Source organism: Oncorhynchus mykiss, chromosome 18 (assembly GCF_013265735.2).
Source record: "Oncorhynchus mykiss isolate Arlee chromosome 18, USDA_OmykA_1.1, whole genome shotgun sequence".
Classification (NCBI taxonomy): Eukaryota; Metazoa; Chordata; class Actinopteri; order Salmoniformes; family Salmonidae; genus Oncorhynchus; species Oncorhynchus mykiss.
In genome coordinates this window covers 70,190,448-70,203,971 of record NC_048582.1, presented here as the reverse complement: position 1 = coordinate 70,203,971, position 13,524 = coordinate 70,190,448, and the positions used below count along the sequence as shown (strand labels likewise).

General features: G+C 53.6%; 1 protein-coding gene across 1 annotated transcript in view; it reads right to left on the bottom strand.

Annotated features, from left to right (window-relative positions):
- The window catches only part of LOC110519153 (protein CBFA2T1-like), a 193,325-nt gene extending 181,614 nt beyond the window's left edge, over nt 1–11,711 (bottom strand). Inside the window, exon 1 of the mRNA XM_036953638.1 lies at nt 10,683–11,711. Coding sequence (XP_036809533.1) covers nt 10,683–10,710 — 28 coding nt within the window. The 5' untranslated portion in view covers nt 10,711–11,711. The remainder of the gene's footprint in view (nt 1–10,682) is intronic.
- Between the last annotated feature and the right edge of the window lie 1,813 nt (nt 11,712–13,524).

The window sequence follows — 13,524 nt, the reverse complement described above, 5'->3', positions numbered from 1 at the left end:
AGACTAGACCCCATCACCCCAGCAGACTAGACCCCATCACCCCAGCAGACTAGACCCCATCACCCCAGCAGACTAGACCCCATCACCCCAGCAGACTAGACCCCATCACCCCAGTAGACTAGACCCCATCACCCCAGCACACTAGAACCCATCACCCCAGCAGACTAGAACCCATCACCCCAGCAGACTAGAGTCCATCATCCCAGCAGACTAGACACCATCACCCCAGCAGCCTAGACCCCATCACCCCAGCAGACTAGACCCCATCACCCCAGCAGCCTAGACCACATCACCCAGGAGCCTAGATCCCATCACCCCAGCTGACTATATCCCATCACCCCAGCACCCTAGACCCAATCAGACTAGACCCCATCAACCCAGCATATAAGACCCCATCACCCAAGCATACTAGACCCCATCACCCCAGCATATTAGACCCCATCATCCCAGCCTACTAGACCCCATCACCACAGCAGACTAGACCCCATCAACCCAGCAGACTAGACCCCATAACCCCAGCATACTAGACCCCATAACCTCAGCATACTAGACCCCATCAACCAGGCAGACTAGACCCCATCCCCCCGGCAGACTAGACCCCATTACCCCAGCATACTAGACCCCATCACCCCGGCAGACTAGACCCCATCACCCCAGCAGAATAGACCCCATCCCCCCAGCAGAATAGACCCCATGACCCCAGCAGTCTAGACCCCATCACCCCAGCAGTCTAGACCCCATCAGACTAGACCCAATAAGACTAGACCCCATCACCCCAGCAGACTAGACCCCATCACCCCGGCAGACTAGACCCAAATGCCACAGCAGACTAGACCCCATCACCCCAGCAGACTATACCCCATCACCCCAGCATAATAGAACCCATCACCTCAGCAGACTAGACCCCAGCAGACTAGACCCCATCACCCCAGCAGACTAGACCCCATCACCCCAGCATACTAGACCCCTTCACCCCGGCAGACTAGACCCCATCACCCCAGCAGACTAGACCCCATCACCCCAGCAGACTAGACCCCATCACCCATCAGACTAGACCCCATCCTCCCAGCAGACTAGACCCCATAACCCCAGCATACTAGATCCCATCACCCCAGCAGACTAGAGCTGATCATCCCAGCATACTAGACCCCATCACCCCAGCAGACTAGACCCCATCCTCCCAGCAGACTAGACCCCATCACCCCAGCATACTAGATCCCATCACCTCAGCAGACTAGAGCTGATCATCCCAGCATACTAGACCCCATCACCCCAGCAGACTAGACCCCATCCTCCCAGCAGACTAGACCCCATCACCCCAGCAGACTAGACCCCATCACCCATCAGACTAGACCCCATCATCCCAGCCTACCAGACCCCATCACCCCGCAGACTCGACCCCTTTACCCCAGCAGACTCGACCCCATCACCCCAGTAGCCTAGATCCCATCACCCCAGCAGCCTAGACCCCATCACCCCAGCAGCCTAGACCCAATCACCCCCACAGCCTTGACCCCATCACGCCCACAGGCAATACCCCATCACCCCAGCAGACTAGACCCCATCATCCCAGCAGACTAGACCCTATCAACCCAGCAGACTAGACCCTATCAACCCAGTAGACTAGACCCTATCAACCCAGCAGACTAAACCCTATCAACCCAGCAAACTATACCCCATCAACCCAGCAGACTATACCCCATCACCCCAGTAGACTATACCCCATCATCCCAGCAGACTAGACCCTATCAACCCAGCAGCCTAGACCCCATCACCCCAGCAGACTAGACCCCATCACCCCAGCAGACTAGACCCCATCACCCTAGCAGACTAGAACCCATCAACCCAGCACCCTAGACCCCATCATCCCAGCCTATTAGACCCCATCACCCAATCAGACTAGACACCATTACCCCAGCAGACTAGACCCCATCACCCCAGCATACTAGACACCATCACCCCAGCATACTACACCCCATCATCCCAGCCTATTAGACCCCATCACCCCAGCAGACAAGACCCCATCCCCCCAGCAGACTAGACTCCATCACCCCAGCAGTCTAGACCCCATCAGACTAGACCCCATCACCCCAGCAGTCTAGACCCCATCAGACTAGACCCCATCACCCCAGCAGACTAGACCACATCACCCCAGCAGACTAGACCCCATCACCCCTGTAGACTAGAACCCATCACCCCAGCATACCAGAACCCATCACCCCAGCAGACCAGAACCCATAACCAAGCAGACCTTTGCCCATCATCCCCGCAGACTAGACACCATCACCCACACAGCCTAGACCCCTTTACCCCAGCAGACTAGACCCCATCACCCCAGCAGCCTAGACCACATCACCCCAGCAGCCTAGATCCCATCACCCCAGCAGACTAGACCCCATCACCCCAGCACCCTAGAACCAATCAGACTAGACCGCATCACCCCAGCATACTAGACCCCATCACCCCAGCATACTAGAACCCATCACCCCAGCAGACTAGACCCCATCACCCCAGCAGCCTAGACCCCATCACCCCAGCAGCCTAGACCCTATCACCCCAGCAGTCTAGACCCCATCAGACTAGAGCCCATCATCCCAGCAGACTAGACACCATCACCCACACAGCCTAGACCCCTTTACCCCAGCAGACTAGACACTATCACCCCAGCAGCCTAGACCACATCACCCCAGCAGCCTAGATTCCATCACCCCAGCAGACTAGACCCCATCACCCAAGCACCCTAGAACCAAATCAGACTAGACCCCATCACCCCAGCATACTAGACCCCATCACCCCAGCATACTAGAACCCATAACCCCAGCAGACTAGACCCCATCACCCCAGCAGACTAGACCCCATCACCCCAGCAGACTAGACCCCATCACCCCAGCAGTCTAGACCCCATCACCCCAGCAGACTAGACCCCATCAACCCAGCAGAATAGACACCGTCATCCAAGCAGACTAGACCCCATTTCCCAAGCAGACTAGACACTGTCACCCCAGCATACCAGACCCCATCACCCCCGCAGACTCGACCCCTTCACCCCAGCAGACTTGACCCCATCACCCCAGCAGATTAGACCCCTTTACCCCAGCAGACTAGACCCCATCACCCCAGCAGCCTAGACCACATCACCCCAGCAGCCTAGATCCCATCACCCCAGCAGACTAGACCCCATCACCCCAGCAGCCTAGACCCCATCACCCCCACAGCCTTGACCTAATCACCTCCAAAAGGCTATACCCCATCACCCCAGCAGACTAGACCCTATCAACCCAGCAGACTAGACCCCATCACCCCAGCAGACTAGACCACACCACACTAGACCCCATCACCCCAGCAGACTAGACCCCATCACCGCAGCAGCCTAGACCCCATCAGACTAGACCCCATCAACCCAGCAGACTAGACCACAGCAGACTAGACCCCACCACCCCAGCAGACTAGACCCCAGCAGACTAGACCCCATCACCCCAGCAGACTAGACGCCATCACCCCAGCAGACTAGACCCCATCACTCCAGCAGACTACACACCATCACCCCAGCAGACTAGACCCCATCACCGCAGCAGGCTAGACCCCATCACCCCAGCAGGCTAGACCCCAACAGATCAGACCCTATCACCACAGCAGACTAGACCCCAGCAGACCTACCCCATCACCCTACTAGACTAGACCCCATCACCCCAGCAGCCTAGACCCCATCACCCCCACAGCCTTAACCCCATCACCTCCACAGGCTATACCCCATCACCCCAGAAGACTAGACCCTATCAACCCAGCAGACTAGACCCCATCACCCCAGCAGCCTAGACCCCATTACCCCCACAGCCTTGACCCCATCACCTCCACAGGCTATACCCCATCACCCCAGCAGACTAGACCCTATCACCCCAGCAGCCTAGACCCCATCACCCCCACAGCCTTGACCCATCACCTCCACAGGCTATACCCCAGCAGACTAGACCCCATCATCCCAGAAGACTAGACCCCATCACCCCAGCAGACTAGACCCCATCACCCCAAGCAGACTAGAGCCCATTATCCCAGCAGACTAGACACCATCACCCCAGCAGCCTAGACCCCTTTACCCAAGCAGACTAGACGCCATCACCCCAGCAGCCTAGACCACATCACCCCAGCAGCCTAGATCCCATCACCCCAGCAGACTAGACCCCATCACCCCGGCACCCTAGACCCAATCAGACTAGACCCCATCATCCCAGCATACTAGACCCCATCACCCAAGCAGACTAGACCCATCGCCCCAGCAGCCTAGACCCCATCACCCCAGCAGCTTAGACCCCATCAGACTAGACCCCATCAACCCAGCAGACTAGACCCCAGCAGACTAGACACCATCACCCCAGCAGTCTAGACCCCATCAGACTAGACCCCATCAACCCAGCAGACTAAACCACAGCAGACTAGACCCATCACCCCAGCAGAATAGACACCGTCACCCAAGCAGACTAGACCCCATCACTCAAGCACACTAGACCCCATCAACCCAGCAGAATAGACACCGTCACCCAAGCAGACTAGACCCCATTACCCCAGCAGACTAGACCCCATCACCCCAGCAGACTAGACCCCATCACCCCAGCAGACTAGCCCCCATCACCACCGCAGACTCGACCCCATCACCCCAGCATACTAGACCCCATCATCCCAGCCTATTAGACCCCATCACCCCAGCAGTCTAGACCACAGAAGACTAGACCCATCACCCCAGCAGACTAGACCCCATCACCCCAGCATACTAGACGCCATCACCCCAGCATACTAGACCACATCATCCAAGCCTATTAGACCCCATCACCACAGCAGACTAGACCCCATCCCCCCAGCAGACTAGAAGCCATCACCCCAGCATACTAGACCCCATCATCCCAGCCTTTTAGACCCCATCACCCCAGCAGACTAGACCCCATAACCCCAGTAGACTAGAACCCATCACCCCAGCAGACTAGACCCCATCACCCCAGCAGCCTAGACCCCATCAGACTAGACCCCATCACCCCAGCAGACTAGACCCCATCACCCCAGCAGACTAGACCCCATCACCCCAGCAGCCTAGACCCCATCAGACTAGACCCCATCAACCCAGCAGACTAGACCACAGCAGACTAGACCCACCACCCCAGCAGACTAGACCCCAGCAGACTAGACCCCATCAACCCAGCAGACTAGACCACAGAAGACTAGACCCATCACCCCAGCAGACTAGACCCCATCACCCCAGCATACTGGACGCCATCACCCCAGCATACTAGACCCCATCATCCCAGCCTATTAGACCACATCACCCCAGCAGACTAGACCCCATCCCCCCAGCAGACTAGACCCCATCACCCCAGCAGTCTAGACCCCATCAGACTAGACCCCATAAGACTAGACCCCATCACCCCAGCAGACTAGACCCCATTACCCCAGTAAACTAGAACCCATCATCCCAGCAGACTAGACCCCATCACCCCAGCAGCCTAGACCCCATCACCCCAGCAGACTAGACCCCATCACCCGAGCAGTCTAGACCCCATCAGACTAGACCCCATCACCCCAGCAGACTAGACCCCATCACCCCAGCAGCCTAGACCCCATCAGACTAGACCCCATCAACCCAGCAGACTAGACCACAACAGACTAGACCCACCACCCCAGCAGACTAGAACCCAGCAGACTAGACCCCAGCAGACCTACCCCATCACCCCACTAGACTAGACCCCATCACCCCAGCAGCCTAGACCCCATCACCCCAGTAGCGTAGACCCCATCACCCCAGCAACCTAGACCCCATCACCCCCACAGCCTTGACCCCATCACCTCCACAGGCTATACCCCATCACCCCAGCAGACTAGACCCTATCAACCCAGCAGACTAGACCCCATCACCCCAGCAGCCTAGACCCCATCACCCCCACAGCCTTGACCCCATCACCTCCACAGGCTATACCCCATCACCCCAGCAGACTAGACCCTATCACCCCAGCAGCCTAGACCCCATCACCCCCACAGCCTTGACCCCATCACCTCCACAGGCTATACCCCATCGCCCCAGCAGACTAGACCCCATCACCCCAGAAGACTAGACCCCATCACCCCAGCAGACTAGACCCCATCACCCCAAGCAGACTAGACCCCATCACCCCAAGCAGACTAGAGCCCATCATCCCAGCAGACTAGACAACCTCACCCCAGCAGCCTAGACCCCTTTACCCCAGCAGACTAGACCCCATCACCCCAGCAGCCTAGACCACATCACCCCAGCAGCCTAGATCCCATCACCCCAGCAGACTAGACCCCATCACCCCAGCACCCTAGACCCAATCAGACTAGACCCCATCACCCCAGCATACTAGACCCCATCACCCCAGCATAAAAGACCCCATAACCCCAGCATACTAGACCCCATCACCCCAGCAGACTAGACCCCATCACCCGAGCAGACTAGACACCATCACCCCAGCAGCCTAGACCCCAGCAGACTAGACACCATCACCCCAGCAGTCTAGACCCCATCAGACTAGACCCCATCAACCCAGCAAACTAAACCACAGCAGACTAGACCCATCACCCCAGCAGAATAGACACCGTCACCAAAGCAGACTAGACCCCATCACTCAAGCACACTAGACCCCATCAACCCAGCAGAATAGACACCGTCACCTCCACAGGCTATACCCCATCACCCCAGCAGACTAGACCCTATCAACCCAGCAGACTAGACCCCATCACCCCAGCAGACTAGACCACAGCAGACTAGACCCCATCACCCCAGCAGATTAGACCCCATCACCCCAACAGACTAGACTCCATCACCCCAGCAGTCTAGACCCCATCAGACTAGACCCCATCACCCCAGCAGACTAGACCCCATCACCGCAGCAGGCTAGACCCCATCACCCCAGCAGGCTAGACCCCAGCAGATTAGACCCTATCACCCCAGCAGACTAGATCCCAGCAGACCTACCCCATCACCCCACTAGACTAGACCCCAACACCCCAGCAGCCTAGACCCCATCACCCCAGCAGCCTAGACCCCATCACACAAGCAGCCTAGACCCCATCACCCCAGCAGACTAGACCCCATCACCCGAGCAGTCTAGACCCCATCAGACTAGACCCCATCACCCCAGCAGACTAGACCCCATCACCCCAGCAGCCTAGACCCCATCAGACTAGACCCCATCAACCCAGCAGACTAGACCACAGCAGACTAGACCCCACCACCCCAGCAGACTAGACCCCAGCAGACTAGACCCCATCACCCCAGCAGACTAGACCCCATCACCCAAGCAGACTGGACCCCATCACCCAATCAGACTCGACCCCATCACCGCAGCAGACTCGACCCCATCACCCCAGCAGACTCGAACCCATCACCCAGGCAGACTAGACCCCATCACCCCAGCAGACTAGACCCCATCACCCCAGCAGCCTAGACCCCATCACCCCAGTAGTCTAGACCCCATCAGACTAGACCCCATCACCCCAGCAGACTAGACCCCATCACCCCAGCATACTAGACGCCATCACCCCAGCATACTAGACCCCATCATCCCAGCCTATTAGACCCCATCACCCCAGCAGACTAGACCCCATCCCCCCAGCAGACTAGACCCCATCACCCCAGCAGTCTAGACCCCATCAGACTAGACCCCATAAGACTAGACCCCATCACCCCAGCAGACTAGACCCCATCACCCCGGCAGACTAGAACCCATCATCCCAGCAGACTAGACCCCATCACCCCAGCAGCCTAGACCCCATCACCCCAGCAGACTAGACCCCATCACCCGAGCAGTCTAGACCCCATCAGACTAGACCCCATCACCCCAGCAGACCAGACCCCATCACCCCAGCAGAGTAGACCCCATCACCCCAGCAGCCTAGACCCCATCAGACTAGACCCCATCAACCCAGCAGACTAGACCACAGCAGACTAGACCCCACCACCCCAGCAGACTAGACCCCAGCAGACTAGACCCCATCACCCCAGCAGACTAGACCCCATCACCCAAGCAGACTAGACCCCATCACCCAATCAGACTCGACCCCATCACCGCAGCAGACTCGACTCCATCACCCCAGCAGACTCGACCCCATCACCCAGGCAGACTAGACACCATCACCCCAGCAGACTCGACCCCATCACCCCAGCAGCCTAGACCCCATCACCCCAGCAGTCTAGACCCCATCAGACTAGACCCCATCAAACCAGCAGACTAGACCACAGAAGACTAGACCCATCACCCCAGCAGACTAGACCCCATCACCCCAGCACACTAGACGCCATCACCCCAGCATACTAGACCCCATCATCCCAGCCTATTAGACCCCATCACCCCAGCAGACTAGACCCCATCCCCCCAGCAGACTAGACCCCATCACCCCAGCAGTCTAGACCCCATCAGACTAGACCCCATAAGACTAGACCCCATCACCCCAGCAGACTAGACCCCATCACCCCAGTAGACTAGAACCCATCACCCCAGCAGACTAGACCCCATCACCCCAGCAGACTAGACCCCATCATCCCAGTAGACTAGAACCCATCACCCCAGCATACCAGAACCCATCACCCCAGCAGACTAGAACCAATCAGACTAGACCCCATCACCCCAGCATACTAGACCCCATCACCCCAGCTTACTAGAACCCATAACCCCAGCAGACTAGACCCCATCACCCCAGCACACTAGACCCCATCACCCCAGCAGACTAGACCCCATCACCCCAGCAGTCTAGACCCCATCACCCCAGCAGGATAGACACCGTCACCCACACAGCCTAGACCCCTTTACCCCAGCAGACTAGACCCCATCACCCCAGCAGCCTAGACCACATCACCCCAGCAGCCTAGATCCCATCACCCCAGCACCCTAGAACCAATCAGACTAGACCCCATCACCGCAGCAGGCTAGACCCCATCACCCCAGCAGACTAGACCCCAGCAGACCTATCCCATCACCCCACTAGACTAGACCCCATCACCCCAGCAGCCTAGACCCCATCACCCCAGCCGCCTAGACCCCATCACCCCAGCAGCCTAGACCCCATCACCCCCACAGCCTTGACCCCATCACCTCCAAAGGCTATACCCCATCACCCCAGCAGACTAGACTCCAGCAGACTAGACCCCATCACCCCAGCAGCCTAGACCCCATCAGACTAGACCCCATCACCCCAGCAGACTAGACCCCATCAGACTAGACCCCATCACCCCAGCAGACTAGACCCCATCACCCCAAGCAGACTAGACCCCATCACCCCAGCAGCCTAGAACCCATCACCCCAGCAGCCTAGAACCCATCACCCCAGCAGCCTAGACCCCATCACCCCCACAGCCTTGACCCCATCACCTCCACAGGCTATACCCCATCACCCCAGCAGACTAGACCCTATCAACCCAGCAGACTAGACCCCATCACCCCAGCAGACTAGACTCCAGCAGACTAGACCCCATCACCCCAGAAGACTAGACCCCATCACCCCAGCAGGCTAGACCCCATCACCCCAAGCAGACTAGACCCCAGCAGACCCAGTAGCCATCACCCCAGTAGCCTAGATTCACATAGGCACACCTGTTAATTTAAATGCATTCCAGGTGACTACCTCATGAAGGTGGTTGAGAGAATGCCAAGAGTGTGCAAAGCTGTTATCAAGGCAAAGGGTGTCTACTTTGAAGAAACTTAAATATAAAATATATGTTGATTTGTTTAACACTTTTTTGGTTACTACATGATTCCATATGTGTTATTTCATAGTTTCAATGTATTTAGTTTTGATGTCTTCACTATTATTCTACAATGTAGAAAATAGTAAAAAATAAAGAAAAACCCTTGATTGAGTAGGTGTGTCCAAACTTTTGACTTGTACTGTATTTGAATGAATGAAAATTATAGCTGAACAAAGTGAATTAAAGTAAAACATCCATTAGACAAATATGAAGCGCTATTTAACCATTAATTATCTCAATTATATCTATACAGGCTACATTGATATATAGTCTAGGCAATTTGACTCTGGCGGAACGAATAGGACCACTGACTGAACAGTAGATAACATTTCCATTCAAATCATTTTCATGTAAGTATAGACGCTAACATTAGACGACGAAAATGCAGCCTGGTGTCAAGGTACCAAATAATATGTGTATGATCCCATTACGCGCGGAAAGAACCGTGAGACATAGACAATTATTTCATTTCAAGGTTTTGGATGATATTCTATGATTCTGTCTCTAGATCTAATAAACATGTCAAATGAAAACTAGAATATAATAACCTGTAGATTAAATCAATGTTAGATTATTATATTTCTGTTTCGTATCATATTCCCGTAGCCTATTTTACGCGCCGTTCGTTCCAATAATAACCTACCCGGTTGCGCGTGATTATAAACCGCAATTCCATAGGCTAGATCATAGATTATTTTCAAATAATATATTACTCATATTAAGAAAATATTTGTACTAAGTATTTTCATAAAGAGACATTGCCTACTTTAGCAAGCACCTTGTTGCATCCGATACAATTCACCACGGCTGTAACGGAACAGGGATACAGCAAGTCTCACCAGATGATCTAGTGACTTCTCTCCACAATCACATACACACAGCGTAATAAAAGACAAGCTAAGAAGAGAGTGAATGAATGGAAAAAAATGGCACTTACACTGAAAAGAGGCAGAAACTCCCACCATGCGTTACGGTGTTGAGGGCAAAATAATAATTTCCAGCCAGTCTCTGACTCGTCCACTCGATATGTTACAACGACGAATGTTTCTCCGTCCAGTCTATTAGAATACGGCTCCAAAGTCAGAACCGTCCGTCAGAACTTCAGAACACACCAGTAAAACCGATATGTTAGAATGACGAATGTTTCTCCGTCCAGTCTATTAGAATACGGCTCCAAAGTCAGAACCGTCCGTCAGAACTTCAGAACACACCAGCAAAGCCGATATGTTAGAATGACGAATGTTTCTCCGTCCAGACTATTTTGAATACGGCTCCAAAGTCAGAGCTTCAGCAAAACCGCAGGGTGGCAAAGATTCTTCATTCAGTGGACAGAATTCTGGATGGAACGAAACTGAACGGGTGTTCGAGTTGAGCGCAGCTAGAGAAAACACCAAGATGATGCGAAGCTCCAAAACATTAACTACCGCTTCTGTCTGTTCTGCTTTCTGTAATTGAAAGCCTTTTTATCTTCTAAAAATGTTGATAATTTCGTTTATAGATATAGGGTAGTCTAGAATTAGAGATGAATGACCACACGTTCGGATTTGCCTTTTCATACGTCTCGCGCGCCTGCCGGTTTTGTATCGGTTGCGGTTCGAACGAGGAATAGAATAGTGGTGCTTCCTTCGCCTGCAGCTGGGTTCGGTCGGTCGGTCGGTCGGCGGAGTTCCAGGACCCAGGTGGAGGGAGGCCAGGAGGTGTGGGCGGGCTCCCAGCGGTGGGAGGAGGCGTGGGTGACAGGCGGAGGCGTCTGTCCCAAAACAGGTTGTAGAGGTCAAGTAGAAGTGTATAACAACGATATACTAGTACGGATTGTCCAGGTTATTTTATTACCCTGTCGTTCAGAAGGACTACTGAGCTCTGCCTCTATCTGAGGAATGGCTGTGATCCCGTCTGTCTCTGACTGTTCTTCGCAAGAGTGCGAGTCAAGTAGATACGCGCACAGATAGTGGTCTGCCCAATGATGTGTAAACCCTGGATTGCTGTTTAGGTGTTGGCCAGTGAGACGTTTTGACTTGAATCCACCGGTCGGCCATATTGGTACTCCCCAGTAGGAGCAATCCTCCACAGGAATGAATGGAATTCCACAGTATTTCAGTAAAATGTTTCAAGGAGAAACGTACATGCATTTAATTTATTTTGTTGTTGTAGTCATTTATAATGTTTTATGTTTAACTCATCAAATCATTTATAAAAGTATGCATTAAGCTGTCTGTAATATAATAAATTTGGCAACGCGAATGTAGACATTAAAAAATTCATTTATTTATCTTCCAAACTATTTTTTTACAACGGTTGGGGAGAAACAAGATGGAAACGAGGTATCTTCAACACAGCGCCCCCTGTCAAATAAAATAAAATAAAGTTTATTTGTCACGTGCGCCAAATACAACAGGTGTAGGTAGACCTTACAGTGAAATGCTTACTTACAGGCTCTAACCAATAGTGTGAAAAAAGTGTGTGTGTGTGTGTGTGTGTGTGTGTGTGTAGGTAAGTAAAGAAATAAAACAACAATAAAAAGACATTTGAAAAAAGAGTAGCGAGGCTAGAAACAGACACCGGTTAGTCAGGCTGATTGAGGTAGTATGTACATGTAGGTATTGTTAAAGCGACTATGCATCTATGATGAACAGAGAGTAGCAGAAGCGTAAAAAGAGGGGTTGGCGGGTGGTGAAACACAATGCAGATAGCCCGGTTAGCTAATATGCGGGAGCACTGTTTGGTCGGGCCAATTTAGATAGTATGTACATGAATGTATGGTTAAAGTGACTATGCATGTATGATAAACAGAGAGAAGCAGCAGCGTAAAAGATGGGTTGGGGGGGCACACAATGCAAATAGCCCAGGTAGCCATTTGGTTACCTGTTCATGAGTCTTATGGCTTGGGGGAAAAAACTGTTGAGAAGCCTTTTTGTCCTAGACTTGGCACTCCGGTACCGCTTGCCATGCGGTAGTAGAGAGAACAGTCTATGACTGGGGTGGCTGGGGTCTTTGACAATTTTTAGGGCCTTCCTCTGACACCAGCTGGTGTAGAGGTACTGGATGGCAGGCAGCTTTGCACCAGTGATGTACTGGGCCGAATGCACTACCTTCTGAAGTGCCTTGCAGTCGGAGGCCGAGCAAATGCCGTACCAGGCAGTGATGTAAGTGGGTCAGGATGCTCTCGATGGTGCAGCTGTAGAGCCTTTTGAGGATCTGAGGACCCATGCCAAATCTTTTTAGTTTACTGAGGCGGAATAGGCTTTGTCGTGCCCTCTTCACGACTGTCTTGGTGTGTTTGGACCAATCCAGTTTGTTGTTGATGTGGACACCAAGGAATTTGAAGCTCTCAACCTGCTTCACTACAGCCCCGTCGATGAGAATGGGGACGTGCTCGGTGTTCCTTTTCCTGTAGTCCACAATCATCTCCTTAGTCTTGGTTACGTTGAGGGAGAGGTTGTTATTCTGGCACCACCCAGCCAGGTCTCTGACCTCCTCCCTATAAGCTGTCTCGTCGTTGTCGGTGATCAGGCGTACCACTGTTGTCATCTATAAACTTAATAATGGTGTTGGAGTCGTGCTTGGCCATGCAGTCGTGGGTGAAAAGGGAGTACGAGAGGGGACTGAGCACGCACCCCTGGGGAGCTCCAGTGTTGAGGATCAGCGTGGCAGATGTGTTGCTACCTACCCTCACCACCTGGGGGTGGCCTGTCAGAAAATCCAGGATAAAGTTTCAGAGGGAGGTGTTTAGTCCCATGTTCCTTAGCTTGGTGATGAATTTTGAGGGTACACGTTGTTAC